The 21,287-nt window shown below is 37.0% G+C and overlaps 1 protein-coding gene across 11 annotated transcripts in view; it reads right to left on the bottom strand.

The window, feature by feature from the left end:
* ptprt (protein tyrosine phosphatase receptor type T) overlaps positions 1 to 21,287 on the bottom strand; it is a 319,822-nt gene that overhangs the window by 152,487 nt on the left and 146,048 nt on the right. For all 11 annotated transcript variants that reach the window (XM_028003113.1, XM_028003117.1, XM_028003114.1 and 8 more), the window contains exons 9-11: positions 17,426 to 17,541; positions 16,197 to 16,377; positions 4,339 to 4,448 (exon numbers count right to left, since the gene is read on the bottom strand). In XM_028003113.1, coding sequence (XP_027858914.1) covers positions 4,339 to 4,448; positions 16,197 to 16,377; positions 17,426 to 17,541 — 407 coding nt within the window. The remainder of the gene's footprint in view (positions 1 to 4,338; positions 4,449 to 16,196; positions 16,378 to 17,425; positions 17,542 to 21,287) is intronic.

Raw genomic sequence — 21,287 nt, 5'->3', positions numbered from 1 at the left:
AAAACCTGAAAAACTGATCATCGTCAGACATGTTTGGTTTGAGACAACAAAACATTTTCTTAGACATTATTTGAAAACGTGCTTATAGAGGTAGTTTTTAATAGAGGGTATATGGGCGGTTGCCCAGGGCGACATCAGAAAGGGGCGGAGTACCCAAGAACTAGAACATAAAATAGATGTTATCTGTCAGTTGTCCCCTGAATGACTTTGCTGCTACTTGCATGCAGGTGTAGTGGCGTAAGTTTCTCTTAGCTGTTGAGTACTGGGAGGCAACACTACCTGCTTTCTGCCACAACAAAAATGAATCAATCTAGTAATTGCTCATATTTTAATTGTTTGGAGTGTGGCAGGAGGTCCTTGCATAACTGCATGTTTCTATTTCGATCTTACAAAGTTACGCATAGTGATTAATCGTGATTAATCACAACACCAGTGATTAATCTGATAAATTTTATTAATCAATCAACAGCACTAGTTTTACTTTATCCATCTAACAAATCTCGCCTTTTTAAAACATATTAAATATTTATATTATTGAGTTCTGAGTATTAATCATGTTTTTCCACTCTCCAGTCCTCAAAGGCACTCCTTCCATTATCTGCTCCCCAGACATTAAGCCCATTTTGAGCTGGACAGAGGAGCAGAGGGAGTCTGGACGGGAGGAGGGCGGCCCTTCAGATCTCCCCCAGATGTGTCCTTTAATCCTGCAATTAGCCGCAATTATAGTAACAGATCCAGGAGATGAAGTGATCATATTTGCACACTGATTTATTCCTCCAATCACGAGACACCATGCTTCTTTTGGACACATTTCCACTTGCTCGCCTCCCGTTTTATCTCCCCGTTCTGTCCTGACTCCTCCTTCCCCCTTATCTCTCCTTCCCACTCTCCACCTCCACAAATCTATCCACCCACCCCATCTCCTCTCTCTCCTCCTTTTTGTCCTAGGTGTAATTCATCAGGTTTTCAGCCTGAAAGTGAGGGACACTGAGTGGGTTGAAAAAAAAAGAAAATATAAGACAACAGAGCAGGATGGGACACAACAACAGCCCCTTCAGATGTTGCAGATGATGCCTTTAATCCTGTCAATAGCTGCAATTATAGTAATTATCTCTAATAGCGGAGCATTGTGTTCAGCCTCTGATATGTTTAACAGATGATGCAGAGTTGTGCCGCCTCCGTTCGCCGCGGCGGGAGCTTAGATTGATATTAATGAAATCAACAGAAAACAAGACAAAATTGATGATGGTCCCAGGAGGTTTAGAGGATTTTTTCAGCTCTCAGTCGAGGTCTAATGGAGGCCTCAGAAAAGATACCGAGCCTTTGTGCTGCACAGAATGAGACGACAGACAGACTGATGTTAAGAGGCAGAAAGGACTCACTGGATAAAGGAAAAAATATGTATTGGAAGGACCAGCGAGGAAAAGACACTGCGCTCCGACGAGACGCTGCATTCAACACAGGTTTCAAATTACTACACCGAAAATGACTGTACTCTCTGTTTTCCATTTGGAAACTTGTTCAGAAAGACGCATTTATGTACTTCAATAAGATTTCTACGAACAAGGTTGTTTTGTTGACTTCATCAGGCCATGACCTTCAGTGCACAGCAGTTCTGAGCTCAGTGGAAAGCAGAGAAGATGCAGAGAAGAGTGAACTATAGCTACATTTGCAGCTACATGAGTAACTTCATGGAATGAAAACAAATTTTAGGGGTAGTTTTACTACATTGTACTTTTTATCTGTACTTTAGTAATACTAGTAAAAAGTGTATTGAGACATCTTGTTCCTGGACTTTTTTTTGTTCTGATGTTAATTTTTATCTGCCATTTGGAGACCAATAAGACACAATAAACAGTAGATATCATCACTAGAAGTATTTTATTAACTTGCAATACTCTAAGTATTGGTTGCATTTAGGAAGAATGTATTTCCTGCCTGAATTTAGTATTTTCTAATTATGTTATTTGTATTTTTTATTTAGTCATTATAAATCCAGAATTTGCACAGAACTTTATAATTTTGTCTGTTTGATTATTTTAAATATCAAATCATATGTTATGAAAGGTCACTTCCAACATAGGTAGGCTAGCACACTAGCAAATAGCAAAGCTAATTTTTAACTTTGCGTTTTTGCTAACTTTGAAAACATTTAGTACCATAATAGTTTTACTACAGGCGTCTTTAGGAGGCCATTTAAAACATGGTGAAGTAATCCTACTACAGAGTACAATGTTTGGCAACTTTACACTCCTATAAGTTTGTGGTCATTGATCTCCGCTGGAAACAGTGAACTGCTCCCACCATCGGACATAAATCTCTTTATGAAACAGAAAAGTGGAAATAACTTGCAATGATGTTTCCATTTCATGCCAAAAAACATGTTATTCCATAATCCTTTCTTCTGAGGGCGAAGGTTCACGTCATGTTTGATACTTGCACAGGATAAAGAGGCAAAGTACACATCAAAACTGTTTCTGTGTTAAACAGGCTGAGGTCAGCTCTACTGATATTTTAGGAACGCCGCTGTGTCTCTTTATGACACATAGTGCCCAGAACTAAACCAACGTAAATGAACTCCACTATTTCTGTTTGAAAAGCGTCGTTGAATATTCAGCTGCAAAAACACCAGGAAACTCTTGATGAACTCTAAAACGAGAGAGAGACAGACTGGAGGTTTTCACTGCTACATAAAAATAAAAACAAAATGTATATAATACAATGTTAATGACAGTAATGTGTGTGTGCATATACAGTTCTAAATCTTACAAATATCAGATTCAACTGATTCCATCCAGATAATTTATACCTGATATTTTAAGAAAATTAGTAAAAAGACGTCAAAGGCTGAAAGAAAAACTTTTAAAGATCTTCCGAAAGCCCTGAGAAGTATTGATTAGGACCACTTTAAAATATCAGAGGAAGTCTGATTGCTGGAGGGAACACTAAAGCGATGCATCTCTGACCACAAACACAGCAGCTTCTCTTCTAAGTCTTGAAGAGGCAGGTTCTTGATGCAGTGATATCACAAGCAGACAGAGGAGAGCCGGTCAATAATTCATTAGGTAGAGGGTTAAACTCAAGTTCAACCTGAATAAACACCCTACAACCACATTCCTAGGAATTCACCAGAGTCATCCTCACACACTCAAACTTTAAGGCCTTTAACTTTCTTTCAGGTTCACAATCTCTCCACGTTTAAAACTTACGCTTGAATTTCTTCCATCTATTTAGACTTAGACTGACTTTATTGTCATTTTGCATGCACAGGGTGTATACAGAACACAATTTCGTTGCATACGGCTCAGAACAATGTTTTGAGGTTCCAATGTTATGAGGTTACTCCAGAATAAAATAAAATACAATATAAAATATAAATATAAGTATAAAATATAAAGTGCAGGAATGACAGTAAAATAGAAGTTACTTAGTTATTTATGAATGCATTTTACATTTGATGAATCATGAACTGACAGCGTTATAAGAACAACTTTGCTTTCACAGCACAGCTCCAGTTTCTAAACTTGTGTCTGTCCCAGCCGACAGGGTGGCTTCACATGTTCATGTGAAGAGAATATGTCTGACACATCAGTCTGTGGTTTGTGATGAGCTTTGAAAGCGTCTTCCATCTCCCTCCACTGGCAGAGGTGTGCAGAACTGCAACCCGATGCAGCAAAATTACAAATCCCTCAAATCAGCTCGAGTACAGCAGCACATCATTACAGCCATCTGCTTTGTAAATCACATGCAGCTCTGGCAGGGGCATAAAAATTAACCCTCTGGTGAATTTTGGCCTTAAAAATGTTTTTGTTCTTGCATTGGGATTAAAACAGCCAAACAACTTATGAAAAAAATACATCCAGCCGTTTTTTGGCAATAGGCCGTTAAGTTAATGTTTTTTGGTGTCTGGAAAATTACAGGCACTGCTCCTCACCTGGCAACCTCAGCAAACCCCAGCCCGTTACCTAGCAACCCAAGCTGAGCTCCAGCAGCTCAGCTTGGGTTGCTAGGTAACTGTATACGCTGTACAATGGCTGCTGGAAAAGTGTTGTTGTATTGACTCACCATCCAGAAACCACTTGCTGCATTCTTGTTGATTGTGCAGGAGGCTCTACTTCTGCTTTTCAAAGATGTACAGTTGTATTATTGTGCATCTTTTTGCAGCCATTTTTACTTGTGAGTGTAAACGTTGAGTTTGGGGTGTGTGGCCTAAGACTGATTTTGTGCAAAAAAATATAATGAACATGTCAGACCTATCCTAACTTGTTCAAGGAACCTTAATAGGTCACGTTTAAAATCTCCCAGAATTCATTCAAACTGACGACCTGAAGAGCTTACCTCATACAGGGTGATGACCCCGTTGGTCTCATTGGGAGCTTTCCACTGCATGAAGATCTTCTCTTCATATGGAGTATTCTGCAGCGACTCCATCGGCACCGACCCGGGCACTGCAAAAGAAATTATTGTTTTTTTCATTCCTTTTATATTTCACCATTTTTTATATATTTTCACACACATCCCGCTGCAGCCATGGTGTCTGTCTGCTGTGTGTAACTGTGTGTAGGCGTGAACTTGTTGTGTGGAAATGTTGTCCCTCATAACACTTTGCCAGACTTTGAAGAATTCTAGTACCTTCAATTCACAACAGTTAGCAGATCGATTCTGTTTGATAAAACCTCATTGAAATAGTTTTAAACTTGTTTCTTTCTTTTCCAGCTTCGGCGTCATCTCCGATGCAGATTGTGATTCATTGCTGAATATAACTTGTCTCAAACCCCTGCAGATCATTATTGCTTCTCTTTATTCCACAACAGCAGCACTGCGACAAAAAGGTCTTACATTTTACTCTCCTCGTTGAATCTCCCATTTCTTTTCATCAGTTTTTCATTCTTGACAAATGCTTTGATGTCATAAGTTGGTTTATTTAAAGTTTTTTTTTTAGATATTTTTCCACGTTTGTGAAATCTTTGAATCTCCTGTAACTTTCTTAAAAGAGGTTAAAGGCTTAAAGACATATAAAATGTAAACATGTATTAAAGTTCAGCTATCATTTTGACTTATGCTATTTTCTTTTCTACAATAACAGAAGAGAAAACAAACTGTAAGAACACTAACAGTCTTTACATTGTCTGAGATTTGATTTGATTGCTGCGGCTTCCAAATTACGTTGAGCACTAAAGAAATTTTTTTTCGTTCTGCATTTCAACAAGCAGGTGCAACAAACAATCGACACTCTTCATCCCAGTAAATATAAAACACACCAGTACCCTGAAAATGAGAGTTGTATTCACCAGGCTTCCAGCTAAGAAAACACACCTCCAAATTCACCCAATCTTGACTGGTCTATGGGAGACTGAAGAAACTTTTGAGGCTATGATGCTTTTAAAACCGTCATATGAGATTAATCTAGTTTATAGAGATTTAATTTTTACACAGTTAAAGTTAGTCTTTTTATAATAATGGGCATGATATTCATCTATTTCACAGAAACTTTGAAAACTCTTCTAATGAAACAAAAAATAAGTTACCAAGCTTTGAGAGTTAGAGAAAAATGTGAAATTAAAGTTATTAAACACTGAAAATGAAGATTTGAGATAAGTTTTCAAAAGTATCTAAAATTCAATTTCAGTTTTTTGCAATTTAGTTCCTCCAATTAAATCTAACAACCTTTTAAGAAGGACAGCATTTCTCAAAATAAATCTTTAATCGCTGCTTTTTCTACAAAGTAACGCTTCAGTTTCCATCAGCAAATTAGAAATGTCATGTGTAAGAAAGCATTTCCTTAGAATTACATTACTAAATTTTAGGTTTCTGGAATACTTTCTGCATTTAAGTGATGCTGTTATCAAAGCCTTCAGAATGAAAACCATTTTTTGTGACATTTGTAACTTTCTGATTAAATCTAAGAGAAAAGTTGAGAACGTCTGCCGAGTTCTTAATGGGGGTTTGGATGAAACGTGGCACACGTTGGGATACGTCTAGTATGAGCCCGGCTATTATTTGTAGAAATTAAAGAAGGCACCTCCTAAGCTACAGGAAGACAGACAGGCTGTAATGAAGGCATGCAGGGAATAATCCTGAGGTAACCCTGCAGACAGAATAATGGAACGACTGCTGAGACAAAAAGACAGCCGACACGCTGATTTCCACAAACTGCAGGCAGATTTTTGACTCACCACTGGGAAACAATCTTACATTTGCTTCGGAAAAAAAGCAAATAAAATAATGTGTCAAATTACCAAGCCGATTACAGATTCAGTTCAAATGACTAATCAGATAGAAATTTTCACCTTTGTGCTTTTATTTCAATCACTCAAAGCTTCTTGTTTTCCTAACATCCAGCTCAGTGACGTTACATCGTTACCTGTCCAAAACACGCAGGTTCAACGCTGTAACACAGGCTCAGCTTATTAAACAGCAAACTCTACCTAGTAACAGAGCATGGAGTGTACTGTATATGTGTGTGTCTTTTCAGGAAAACAAAATATTTCACACTCTGCCAAGGTGTACAGATGGGGAGAGGAGTGTCAGACACTTTGTCTGGGAGAAGTAACAGCATGTTAAACATGCACAACCAAAACTACACCCATAACCTGAGACAAAAACACACTGACAGGTGTGAACTGTATAAAATGTTGCCAGGGGAAAGAAAAACTCCAAAGACTTGTTTTGTTTTTTCTGCTTAAGGTGCTACTCAGGTTGAAGTGAGAAAAAGCTCTTCTAATGTTGATCATTAAACTGCAAAGTGGGATTAAATGTGCAGGTTTTCACGATAGGCTGGTCAGAAGGCTGATTATATTCTGTAGGAATTTAAATCCAGGGTTCATCGTGTCTGTGAATTTCTGATTTATACTTTACGATATTTAAGCAACAACAAAAACATTTTCAATTCAGCTAGATGAGAGTCTACTATGTAGTTCATGTTTGGGAAGCAAAGCCTGTTTTTATGCACACTGCTTTCCAAGCACATCATTTAGTTGTTAAAAATAATCAAACATCAACAAAAAGCAGCGAATAAAAGTTAGAAACTCCAAACATCAACAAAGATATGACAGGAAGAAAGACTTAGAAAATGTAGGCAAAAATTACGTCTGTTTATTAAACAGGAAGTTAAAAGGTTCATTAATCAAACAGATTTTAATAGGTCAAAATGATCCCTAAAATAAATTGTATGGCTTTTCTGTAGAATTTCAGTAAATGAAAAATTGCAGTGTTAATTTGAGGTGTTGAAAACTAAGAGTCTCTTTGCCAGATGATCCATACATAAAGGTTTTTTAGGAATATAAACAGGTTGAAGGAGTAACTGAAGGTTGGTGTATTCAAAAACTGCCCAGAATTTACCTCAATGTCTTTCAAACATTTTATGGAGAACGCTGGTTTATGGTTTAAAGCTGCGCAGCAAAGTTTTTAATTTGGACAACCAGTTTGACAGTTTCAGACTCTGATCTCATCTTGGATTCTGATTTAAAGACATTTCTATGTAACCAAGAACTTAAGTTCATACAGGAAGTGATAAAACAGTGGAAATGACCAACAAACTGAAATCCTAAAGTTTCTTGTACTAAAATTAGAATACAACACATTTTTATCTTTCTTGGGAAAAACATGAAATAATAGGCATAAATATGTTTTGAATAATGTTGGGATGAACTGAACTAAGGATTATGCAATTTTTAAATGAGGTTTCACATTTTCCTGGTCGATTTTTTAAGACCATCAGAAGGGTCATCCAGAGTTGGAGCAAGCAGTTGCAGCAAAATCTCCACTGAATCCTGTTTTGAATCATAATCACTGTGAGAAACTTAAGGGAAAAAATTCAGAAAAATGTTTCAGAGAACAACAAAGCAGATGGAAAAGGCTGGCAGCTTTGTACATCGATATCAGTGTTTGGCTTTGGACTTGCTTTGAAACAAAGTCAGTCCTGTTTTATCAACCTGATCAAAACAGAGACAAGTGTTTTATGAGAACAGAGAGATGGCCTTGCATGTTTCTAAGCTGATTCATAGGAAGTTGAAAACAAATTTTCAGAGGAATGACGAGAAAACGTTTTAGAGTACAACAGAAAATGATGTTCTCTGGTTATTCGATCATCCACGACTATGTTCATGTCAGCAGCTGTTTTGGTTGGGTAAGAAGTGGGCCTCTTGGAAAAAAGAACATCTGTTGTTGCCATAGAAATAATTTTCTGACATTTGAGAGAAAAGGTAGATAGGGCTGAAACGATTCCTCAAATGATTCGAATACCTCGATTATTAAAATTCCTCTAGGAAAATGTATCTGCCTTGAAGCTTCGTTAAATTACGTTTTATTATGTAGCGCATCGTGTTCCGCCCGGATCATTATTTATGGAGGGCAGCGCTCTTACTTCCGCCTACGAGTTGTTGTGAAGTGCTAGCAGCATGGTGTGGAGTTGTGCGGCGCTTTGTGAGGGTTTGGGGACAAATAAGGACTGTTGCGATGGCTGAACTACGACAGTTTTTGTGGGCTCGGAATCGCATCATCATGGTTTTGGAGCGAACGGTGAGTGAGAGAGAGAGAGATCCGATTCCTTGGATAATCGTAAAAATATTCTATAGAGTACTCGATTACTAAAATATTCTTTTACAACAGCCCTAAAGGTAGATCACATAGTTCAGATTTCTACCCAACATCTGCTTAAACAAGCTGATAAGGGGAACCCAATATGGAGCCAAACAAGAGAAGCTCAATGTTCTTTTTGACATTAAAACAGCTTCCCTGACACCTTTTCATGACATTTGGTTGCACATCATAAGAAAAATCACAAAAACACGGAGTAGAAAAGTAATAAAGCCTTCCAAGTCAGATGTGGGCGATGCGCACATGAATACACAAACATTTTAGGAAAGATTTTGATAAGTAATTCCAAGGTGTTGATTAAGGGACCAGCCCATGGAGTGCATCAAATTACCCTAACAAAGAAATGCAATTACAAACTGCTATTTCATTCAACACCTCATCATTGGAGCGTGTGTCTGACGTCTGTGCTCGCTCTTATCTTCTCTGGTGTTTGTGTGCAGCCCCAGCCGCCCTTGACACCTGTGAGTCTGAACGGCTCTGGCTCCATCTTATCTGCTGTTTGTCTCTCTTCCTCTGTTTTTGCGTGAATGTGTGTTCCTTTGCTCCTCGGAGGCAGAGACGGAGAAAAACAGTCTTCATTGAATAGATAACAGCAGCTGTAACACATTAATCATAACTTGATTAACTTCCATCGTGCCACACATTGAATGGTCTGCTTCATTATGCTGGCAGCTCTGTTTTCTACGTGTGATTCTCTCCTTTGTTTTGGTGATTCTCTCTAAATCCTTTCTTGTATCCTGAGCTGAACTCAAACTGTCGTTACTGGCATGTAATGAATCTGTTTTCTCCTTTGTCCAAATCTCATTTCAGGGTTTATTCCTTCTTAACTCTTAACTCATACTTGTAAGGAACAATATTTAAAATACTCCAGCAGTGGTGGGCAATGCAAGCTAAAAGTTAGTTGTGCTAATCTTTGTGCTAACATGTTATACCAACATGGTCTTTAGCAGAAGCTAATGCTAAAGTGCTAACTTCAGCATGTTCATTTCCTATACTTTTAAAACTCATCTGCATAAATAATGTCAAGAAAATCCGAGCTCATCCCACTTCCCCATGCTGGAGATTTTAGTTTAACAGTAATAATAAATAAAGTTATCTTTAAAATGAATCACTCAAGTGACATCAGGGCCCAACAGTAGACTTAAGTGTCAATAAAATAAATCTGGTTGTGTGTGTTGTTTTTGTCTCATGCAAACTTTGCTTTAATTCTACTTTTTTCTATCTAATCATAAGAAATCATAGTCAGTCAGAGAGAGTCATTAAACAGGAAAAGCAGGTTTCCTGGAAAAAGAGGAAGTTTCCAGCCTGCAGATTTATAAAAATAGCTGAGACTATTCCTTAGTTTAAAGGTAAAGTTTTAAAGAATGAAATCTAAACATTATTAGTAATTGGATAAGATTCAAAGTAAAATACTTATATTAATATTGATTTACTTGTAATAATACTTACACTTATATTTGTGAGAACACTTATAAGAAAAACAAGCAAATGTAACTTTGGTATCAAATAATTAGAATAATAGATTATTCTTGGTTTCTTTTCAGAAAAACATCTGTAATAACTCACATTAAGATCATAATAAGAGTAACTAATAAGTTATGGTTATAAAATCATAAATGAATGATAGATCAGAGAAGCTGAAGAAAATAAATGTGATATAAGTTATGGTTATAAAATTATAAATGAATGCTAAATCAGAGAAGCTAAAGAAAATAAATGTGATATAAATGTGATTTTGACATTGAACTTGAAATGGTGTAAAAGGTTGTAAAACTGCAATTAAACATCACTGATATGTTGGAGGTAGATGGTAGGTGAAAGGTGACAGGAAGGGAAAAGGGGGAACTAACAGGAGAGCAGAGATGATCAGCACCTTATATGGAAACAGGAGGTTGAGCAGCCCTGAGACATTGGCACAGACATCATGACATGATGTCTCTTAAGACAGTGACGGATATGAGATCATCTGTCTAAGCAGACAGATAAACCCTATATAAGGTGGGTGCAAAAGAGGAACCGTTTGTTGGATCCTCCGGGCAGCTTCGAGCCAAGATCGAGATGGACAAAGAACTCTGCAGCTGAAGAAGAGCCGGGGCCACGGAGCCGGAGACTGTCCTGCACATGGAGACCAACCCGTCTGGCCCACAATCTGTGGCTTCGAATCGCACTTCTCTCATCGGCTGGGTTCTGACCCCAAAGACAAAGATGAAGACAAAGACAAGGAAGAAGAACTGGTGCCTTTTTTCCTGCCAGCACCAAGTCCTGTGTGACCTCAGCATCCATGCGGAGAGGAGGCTCATCAGACCTGCGGAGATCCTGGCCTTCGCCGATCAACATCTTCCTCCTGCTGCCACACCTTCTTCGTCGTCGTGCCAGGTCTGGGGTTCGAAACGCCAAACTCCGTCCGTCTCGCTCTAAGGTTCCTTTTTTAGTTCTCAGTATCAGCAGTAGGGAAAGATAGACTAGATGATTGATTTTACTTATTTGATTATTTCTGCTACTGAATTAAGCTGTACTGACCCTTGCAAAAATGCCTTACTAATAAAATATTTAGCATAAAGAAAATCTAAAGATGTTGTGGACATTCAGTTAATGAGTCACCTTAAAGTTCTTTGATGGTTGTAAAATAGCTGTGATGTTTGATTCTGGAGAGGAAAAAGTGGAAAATGTTTTTAGGTTGCTGGTAGCCCATATTTAAAACAACATTCTTGGGACTCGACCGAGTCACTAAAACCTACCTGGTTCAATAACAAATGCAAGTTGTAAAATAGAGAACGAGCGACCGTTAACAGGTGTGCTCTGTGAAACTAGTTGGCTGTAGGCTGCTCAGTCTGGCTAATTCACAGGGGGAAGAAGGGTGGGACACCTGGATGTAGGCCGTCAGATAACCAGGCGAATCGTTTCTCGAAACCAGCTTAAACAGAGTTTACTTCAGTTCTGGACAGGGTAAATCCCAGCAGATTTAGGAAACTCAACGGACCCGTTAGACGGAGAGCTGGTAGCACATCTCCCCTCTCAGAAGAGGAAGTACGAGAGTGAGAGAGTAGAGACAGAAAGGAGGGGGGGGGTGTTGCGCAACAACAAGAAGCAAGTATTTTTATGCTGATTTCTACCATTATAGTAAGTTATGTTTTATTTTAAATGTCATGTTTTTACATTTTGAAACTGCATTTGAGAGTCACATTTTTGCTTTCCATATCAATCCAGCAGTATTTGCAATTCATGTGGTTCAAGATGCCACAATAATCAGAGGTTAATCCTCTGAGAAAAATAATGAATAAACAAATTTTTATAAGCAGTAGATAGAAAGCAACAGTGCTGCTGGATTACATTCCACACTATAATCAAGGGATTACAGAACATATTTTAGTTTTTCCATGCTTTTATGAAACAGGTGCTTTAGACTTGGGATTTTTATACTGTTTCCATACATATTTGGCTTTGACTAAACTTAACTGCAGGAGTTTATGACAAAAACATTTCTAACCAAAGTAATATTTTTGTTCTACTAGTCTGATCTTGGCCTTCTATGATAAAAGGATTATAAAATGTCCGTCATTGTGAGAGAAGATCATCTTTCGGTACTGTAGTAGTGATATATGAGGGTATAAAGACGGGGATTTGAGATCAGTGTATTTAATATCTGCTTTTTGTTGTTTAGAGGTATTTGAGCATGATATTGGATATCTACAGATAAACAACCAAAGCCTTTAACATCTAAAATACTACTTCTTTACCAACAGATACTCACACAGCCTCAGTGTTCTCTTACATGATAAATAAAGTAGGTAAAAATGGTACATCCCGGATCTGTTACATTACTCTTTTTTTTTTTTTTGAAGCATTGGACCAGGACAAAATCAAAGGACTTGGAAGCAAAAAACCATCTCTAATAGAAAGGACATACAAACAATGCAAAATAAAGAGTAAATTATTTTGATTTTCATGCGTCAACCAGTCAGCAGAATGAAGGTGATCAGTAGCAGAGGATGCCTTGGCAACAGATTTTTATGTTCAGCAACAACAAAGACTCGAGCTGAAACAGCAGGTGGAGCTTTGAAAACTAACACATTTATGCAACTGTGAAGCAGGGAGGTGGCAGCATCATGCTGGGAGAATTTTAACGGTCAGTGGTATATTACACAAATCCTTTATTGCCAATACAAAAAGACGCCTAGAATTTGTTTTGGTGTATCGATCCAATGTAATCACTGCAAAGCAGACAAGACAGTAGAAGAGGAAAAGAGAATAAAACATATATGGAAGAGTATGAATAAAAGTAAAATTAATTTGCATTTAAGAGTGATTTTAAGGTCGACGTAACTTTGGGAGCAGAGTAGCTAATGAGGGATGTAGAAATCAGCTGGAGGACATGAGCTGCTTGAGAACTGGGCGGTTCTGGACGCTAAACTCTCCAACCTTTAGCCTGGTCATAAACAGATGAAAAGGGTTTTAGCAGGGCGGGAAGGATGTTTGATTACCTTCACATCAGTGTAAAGAAGGCGGATGTTTTATAGGTCTTTACTGCTGGGGAGTTCCAGCCCAATAAGTTTAGATGCTTCTCTTACAACCATATTGATTCCTGCCTCATCCCCAGCTGAGCAGCAGCCAAACTGTAGAAACACATTATCAGCGTTTTGTGGAAGACACATTAAACTTCCTAATATGCCTTAAAAAGAACAGAAAACTCTTAAACATGTGATTGATATTATCTTAAGATCAGAGGATATGATGCTCCCTATAGTTTCAGTACTTCAGGTTTCAAAACTGAAATAAGTCCATGAAAATTTATAAATAACACGTTTATTGCTAAAAAGCAGGTGGTTAATACAGAAGAGGATTAAGGATTAAGAATTACAATTTCTGGCCTTAATCTCTGAATTTTGACTTTTTTATCTCAGAAAGTTAAAGTCAAAATTTTGAGATTAAAGTCAGAATTTTGAAAAAAAAAATAAAAATTTTGAGATTAAAGTCAGAATTTTGAAAAAAAAAATAAAAATTTTGAGATTAAAGTCAGAATTTTGAAAAAGAAATCTGAAATAAAACTCATTTAAATGAAAAAAAGTCACAATTCAGATTTTTTTCTCCAGAATTCTGACTTGAATTTTCTGAGATCAAAAGTCAAATTTCACAGTTTTTTAAGTGATCCTCAGTTTGAAGTTTCATTCTCTAGAAATATTTAGTTCATTAGTGGCAATGAGCGCCTATATTTCAGACAATGTGGCAATAAATTCAAAGTTCTCATTCAAACAACATTTTTTTAAATCCTTTCCATCTTAAAAACAATTAAATGTCTAATTTAAATACACTATTGAAACCTGTGTATGTAAACTTGTGACTGTGATGGTGAATCTAGATGATGAGAAAAAATATTAAGTCTTAATTAAAATCTGAAAGGCAGATATTACTATTATAATTTAAGGACAATGAGTCATGGGAAAGAAAAAAATAATAATTAATTTCTTAATTGCAAATCCTTCATTTATACTCAAACCACGGGTTAAAGATAATTTCTGTGTAATCAGCAGGTCTGGAAAGTCATAGAAAAAATCCTATATATTTATATGCATATATATTTATATCTGTGTGTGAGAGAGATGGAAGCCGATTCATTTGCAGGAGCCATTACCGTACAAACAATAATTAGCCTCCGTGTGAACAATTGCTCTCCTGTTCCCTAATTACTGAGTTACAGCCAGGAGATTAACGGCGGTTAAACAAAAAGCAATTAAGAACAAAACAATTACCATTTTTTTAACCCCTTAAAGCCATTTCCACTACGCAGATGTGTTTGCTTTACTTTTAGGGAACATGCAGTTTGTGCGTGCTCAGCTGATGAAGGTTCAACGTTCAGACTGAGAGCTGATGTTCCCCAGAAGCTAAATTCAAAACATATTAGCTACGAGACGAGCTAAAGAACAGGCAGCCCTGCGTGTCAGACGCCAAGCTATTCCAATTTATCACAGGCAGGATGTTGGGAGAAATATAAGACATAAATGAATTATTAGCAGTTGTGGAGACACTTGCATTCAGTTCAGTGCAACATGAGGCCCTCTGGACAGAAAGCAGCAGGCTTAAAAAGTCTCTTCTGATATTTTCTGAATTGCTGGACAACGCGTACACTCAGGGCGCTAATAATTTATGCTAGTAAGTTGTCCTGCCGAGGGGCGCAGCAGCATAAACAGAAATGTTGATTAGTGCAATTTTTGAAGGTTTCAGGCATCAGTGTGAAACTTCTGCTACTTTAGTAGCTCCAGATATCATCTGGGAGAGGTGAACATGTGAGAACCAGCGGTTAAAACCAAGATGGCTGCATGTGGAGTCGTATCTATGGCTGAGTATTCGGGCCACTGTACTTTAAGATGATAAAATATGTGGCCACAAAATTTAATTTCACTAATGTAAAAGAAAAAACGTAGATGTTCCACGATGTGAAAAAGTTGAAAATGTGCAAAAAGAATGAATTAAAAGGTAGAGATATTTACTATGTTACAACTACAATATTTTCTAACAACATAAATTCAGATATCTGCACCACAAAACGGCACAAAAAGTCACTAGTGGCTTCTTTTTTTTAAAGTTGCTAACAAATTATCTGGCCATTGGAAAAAAAAGCTAATTTCAACAGAAAAATTCTAAAACTTTTAGATTAATCTCAGAAATTTTCTAGGAAAAAAAAGAAATGAATGAGTTTGAAATGAAATGAAAAATTTGCTAGAAAAAAATTCTGAAATGTTAAGATTAATCTCAGATGTCTATAAATACATTTCTGAATTTGAAAAGTTAAAAATGTGAAAAGTTTTTTTCTGAAAAATTTCTGAAATTTGAGCTTAATCTAAAAATTTAAAAATCTAATAATCTAAATATTTTTGTGTTTTCTTGGAATGTTTTAACTTTTAAAACTCAGAAACTACAAAACAAATCTAGAACTTTTTTAGATTGAACTACAAATTTCAGATTTTTACTCCTTTTTTTATCCACATCACTTTAAATGCCAAACATATTTAAAACATGACAGTATGCGAAAAGTTCAAGAGGTGTAAATACTTTTACAGGGGACTGTCAGGTGATATCAATATTCACAGATGACCTGCATTAATAATTGGTAAACTTGTAAACAAGCTTCCTTGCGTGTCTGTCTGCGTTCTACATTCCTTAAAATAAAACGCAGGTTGTTAAGATTCGAGTTAAAAGCTTAAACTGCTGGAAACATTTTCCGTTTTCTTCTACAGTCTCCGCACAACATAGAGGCACTTTTTGCTTTCATGTCTGCAGCTGAGCAGAACCCGCCTGTCAGTCACCCAGTGTGGGTTAGACAGCGACATCTCTCATCCTGTCCCTCCTGTTGGAGCAGTCTGCGTTCGGAGCAGGTAGGCGGCTGGTTCAGCTGTTTATTTTCAACTAACCGCCGACGGCTGCTGCGAGGTGTTTATAATGACTCATTTTTTGGGGAGCCGGAGGGTTTCTCCAGGGAGAGCCTGATCGCATACTGAGCTGCTGAAATGCCTCGAGTTTCTACTAACCTGCTTATATTTTGGATCAATAGAGTATCACAAAGTTTGATGCTACACGTGTCAAAAGCATTTATTGTTGCCCACCGTCCTCCTCCGTCTGTTTGACGATCTCCTCGCTCTCTTTGCTGCCCTCGGGGTTGGCCAGAACGAGGCGCAGCCTGACCGTGACGAAGGGCCTCAGTCCCCTCAGCGTGTAATGAGACGACGTCTGGATCAACTCCTCAGCTGCAAACTCTTGCTGATTAAACACATACTGGTACTGAACCTGCAAAAAATATCAAAAATAAACTAAATGCTTAGATTGCTTCAGGCTGATTGAAACGGTTCTAGCTGGAATAAGCAAGATCAGAGAAAGTATAAATTAAAGGTTAAACGACTGTCTAGAAAAATATTTTATTAAAATGAATTCATTAGCAGTCAGACTTTCTTAAGCCGTTTTCACAAGGTGTGCAGTTTTTTTTAAAACTCATTTTCTGTCCCTTTATATTACCATGAAGGCATCTTCTCCAGTCTTATTAATCATTTTAAAAGGTGATTAATAAGTAAGCTTTGGACAAGAGAGACAAAGAAAATCTAAAAAATATGTCAAAATTTCAGCTAACAGCCATTTAGGAAACAACTTGTTGGTATTTTCTCTTGGTCGAACTGTTATATTTGGCATAACTCATAATTCAAAAGTAAGATGCACAATGAAGAAAAATGTGTCTTACATATGATATATTTCACATTAAATTGGAAATAAAAGCTTGAGTATTAAAATAATGTATTAATATTTGCATTTATTATATGTTTATTGCATATATAATGCTCGATTATTTTGATCTAATGATTTTTCAAATTTCTAATTTTTGCTCATCAAACTCTGTGGGAAAGAGTAAAAACTTCTAAAATCAAATATGATAGTTCAGTTGAGATGCAGATTAACCAATCAGATTTCAAAGAAAACTTTGAAAAATCTGCAGAAAGTCGAAACAAAACTTTTGATCAATCCTATTTAAAACCTTATAGGAAAGCCTGGCTGATCAAAAGGGAAATATTTGGAGAAACAGATCAGAGTTTTATCCTCCCAGCAGCTGCTAGACTCCATATTGTGTAAATTTGTCATTAATGTTCAGTTTGTTGCTCTTTGTTTCGCCACGGAGGGAAAATAACGTTTTTTTTTTTCTTTTCTATTCAACTAAAAATTTCAGCAAGATTGAATTAATTTTGCTTAAATATGCTTAAACCAAATTGGTAGAAAATTATTTATTTTTTGGCACAAAATACTTTATTGATGGAGAATAGTTAAGTGTTAGCTTTGTGACGCCGCTTACCGTCAGATTGTAGCTGTGGCATCGTGTTACGGCGTATCCAAATGTTTCCCACTGGATGGTCAGCTGGCGGGCGCGGACGTCCACCACGTTCACGTTCTGGGGTCCGTGGACGGGATCTGAAGTGACAGCAGACGGAGAAACAGTCAGCAGTCGGATCAGAGCAGGAATCGATCCACTGATTCTTGGATTCTCTTAATCTGGCTGCAGTCTGAAACAAACGGCTAATCCCTGATCAGTGGCTGATTCTGCTGGCTTAAATGTCTGCAAATTAACTTAATGTTACACATAATTCCTTAAGAATGTAAGATATCATTTAGGAAGCTTTGGACTAAGATTGTTAAACTGAGGAAACTACCGATAGAAAACAAAATTCACATTTTAGATTGCCAGAACAAAGAAAAAAAAATCAAAATAGAAAACTGCACTCAGAAATATATGCATGTTTTTCTAACATGTTCAATGGTGTAAAGACAGAACTAAACAAAAAAAGAAGCAGGATAGTATCTCTTAAAATGTAGATTAAATTGATTCACTGGCAAAAACAGAAAGTCTTAATATAAAACCTCCAGAACCAAAACTGCAGAACTGGAGGCACCGAGCAGAAAACAAACCAATGACATCATCACGAGCAGGTGTGACAGACAGGAAACAAAACAAGAACAACAAAATAAAACAGGAAGTCAACCAATCCAGAGATATCCGATCACCAGGGGGCGCTGCAATGTTAAAGGGACAGTCCATTAAAAGCAGATCCCACAAGGAGTTTACATTGATTTACTTATGATAAGTTACTTAAAACCAGAGATGATAAACAACTTTAATTTAAAAATTCAGATAAGCTTTTTATTACTCTGTTCAAAAGTCTTGATCTGAATTCATTTTATGTTTTCTTTCCAAACTGGTTTGGCTTTATTCATCTAAACGTCTATAAAAGTTTTTCTTTACTGCATTTTAACTCATTTTTATCCAGAATTTGAGCAGTTTTGTTTATTAAGCCACTGAATTCTGTTAAAGCATTAATGAACCAGTGTTAACATATGACTCCATTAACAGAAACCAGTCATTAATTCCTATTTCTTTAGGTGCACAAATTAAAAATCTCAAACTGCTTGAATGATAGAAATTACAACTTTTACCTCCATTACCTGCATGTAAAACAGTGACAGGCTGAAAAACTCTCAGATTTCTGTGGTTCTGTCTGAGGACTTTCCTGGATTTAGGATTTTATTAGAAATGCCACAGATAATGTTCTTTAATTTTTTCCTCTTATTATTAGCTTCACAGTTTGCTGTCAGACGGTTTTTGGAACAAAGAGAAAAAAATAGTGAAAATCTGTCCAGTTCCATAGAAAAACTTAGAAAAACTTACAGAAATCTGAAGAAATATTAATCAGATCCATTTAAGGTTTAAAGAAAAGTTTGACTGGTCTGGAGTTAGAAACGGAAACTGCACTGCCAGTTTCTGTAGCTGTAGAGAAGCTACATGTCATATAGATCTACATATAGATCCCAAACTTTAAAAACTCAGAAATATGAGATCGCCTTGAAACAAAATCAAAACTTTAAAACTGTTGTGGTTGAGACGTTGGATAAACTGGTATGATGGCATCTAAAAAACAACCTTCACTCAAATATTATCATGTTTCATAAAATAATAAATAGAATTGGATTTTTTTGAGTAGTTTTGACTCTGGCTGCAACAGTCAACCTGTCCTACTTCCATTCACACACCCACACACACACACACACACACCCTCCATGCACTGTCCCAACCATATGTTGGCCCCTCATCCGCTGCTTCCTCTAACCACAACTGACTCTACTCTAACGAGCTTGTTGAAACTCATCTTCCTGTGTGCCTAATTAGCTTCTATCAACTAACGACGGCAACCAAAGCAGGTCACTGCATAATTTAGAGGCTGTACTAGCTGTACTTTTTGGAGGAAAATTAACATTTTATTAATGGTGGAGGTGGATCTCTCTCCCCCAAAAAGACGTGAGCAGGAGAAATGATTCCTGGCCGTAAAGCAGACCTTGGTTGATATGCTGGATAAATGCTGGATAAACAACTCACAACCCAGAAAATAAATTTACCTCTGGATCTTCACATTGATTCACAAACGAAAAGTTTTTTCTCAGCATTTGGGGAAATTTTTATTTTTTTATTTTACTTTAGTTTCTCACCAAACATTGTGGATAAGAGATGCAAAAAAATCTAAATGTGGGTCAGAAAATCTTCAGTGACTGTCGGGTTTGTATAAGCTGCTGCACAAAATGCATAAATGTAAACTTAACGAACTTAAGCATATTTGACAAACTTCTCATTTCATTTTTGTTTTAATGAAATACTGGATTGACCAATGGGAACTTTTTGCTAAGAATCCAACCTGTATCACTAATAGCTTTATGAATGCAGTCGAGTGCTTTAGAAGATTATTCCCTCAAGCTTCTTAAATACGATGTCAGATGAGCCAAATAAGACAAAGATTAGACAACAGGATCCTGGATAAGCTGAGACCATCTGAGCCGAATGTTTCTGCTGGTTGTGTTCACACACATCCAGTCCTGTGCTTTTATTTCCATCAGTTTAACTCCAGAGCTCTGGAAAATGTTTTTCCTTTGCATGGTTGGTATTAAATATCTTAGAGAGCAGCTGGTTTGCAGATTTGAACTGTTGATGTCCTCTGTCTTATTGTTTAATCCGGGTCAGGATCATTTCTGAGTGTTTTGTTACAGTACGGGGGAGGTTACCATCTGCTGCAGGTCTTCTGGTTACCAAAGACAAGCTTTCTAAACAAACCTTCTAATAAGTTGCTCTATTTGGTTCCTGTGAGACTTTTTGTTTTGAGAAAGTCCAATAACTCAATTGAAATTGTTTATTGCCGACCAGTACTGGTTTTATAGACTCACAATCCATTTCTACCTCCAGCTTGACATTTATCAGTGACTGCAACAATTGTCAGAATAGTATTCAATTAATCTGGACAACCTCACACCCAAACAAAACTTCCTACTTTTCTCATGAACAGGAGGTGTCAAGTGTCACAACATGACATTACAGTAAAATGTCTCCAACAAAATGTCGCTTTGTTCTGTTAGACGAAGATCAAATGGAACAAAGCAAAATTCTGATCTTCGTCAAACGGACACGAACACGCACACACACCCCCACACACACACACGATGTAATTCCTTGATTACAGGGACATAATCCCCATCACTGAGTCATGGAGTGAATAAAAACAGGTTTTCACAAAGAACTGCAATACATCAAAGCTTATCTGGCCGTTGATTTCAAGAAAAGATTCAACCTGAGTTTACTAAATCATAAATTTGCTCAGAGTTCTGGGATAAAACCTACAACAGCACACAGACATTGATTTAATCCTGTAGCTTCTTAGTTTGGTTTTTAAGAATCCTAATCTTTTAGTAAATCTAACTAATGCCAACATTATCTTATCTTATCTTATGAACCCTCACTAACAGAGATGGAAGTAGCTTCAGCAGAGTTAATCACCTGATTTAAAACAAAGTTTGGATCATTTCTCAGTGTTTGTTTAAATAGATCCATCTCCCTCCAGTATCAGGGGGTTTGAAGTTCATCTCCATCTCATTTTCTGCTAAATCGAAGGTCATCTGAGAACCGATTTCTAAAACGTTTGCTGAGAAAACAACCAGTTGCAGAGAGATGGAGTGATATGGAGAACAGGAGAGCTTAAGTTTGAATTATAACTTTGTTTACATCGTTACAGTGATGAGACCTCCCCAGATGACCTTGGTCATGACAAATGCCAGATTTTCTATATTATTCATTTTCTGCTCCACTCCTTCCTCACACCGCATTAATTATTCCTTCCCAAATC

This window comes from Xiphophorus couchianus, chromosome 20 (genome assembly GCF_001444195.1).
Source record: "Xiphophorus couchianus chromosome 20, X_couchianus-1.0, whole genome shotgun sequence".
In the NCBI taxonomy this organism is placed as follows: domain Eukaryota; kingdom Metazoa; phylum Chordata; class Actinopteri; order Cyprinodontiformes; family Poeciliidae; genus Xiphophorus; species Xiphophorus couchianus.
This window is presented reverse-complemented; position numbering and strand designations above follow the sequence as displayed.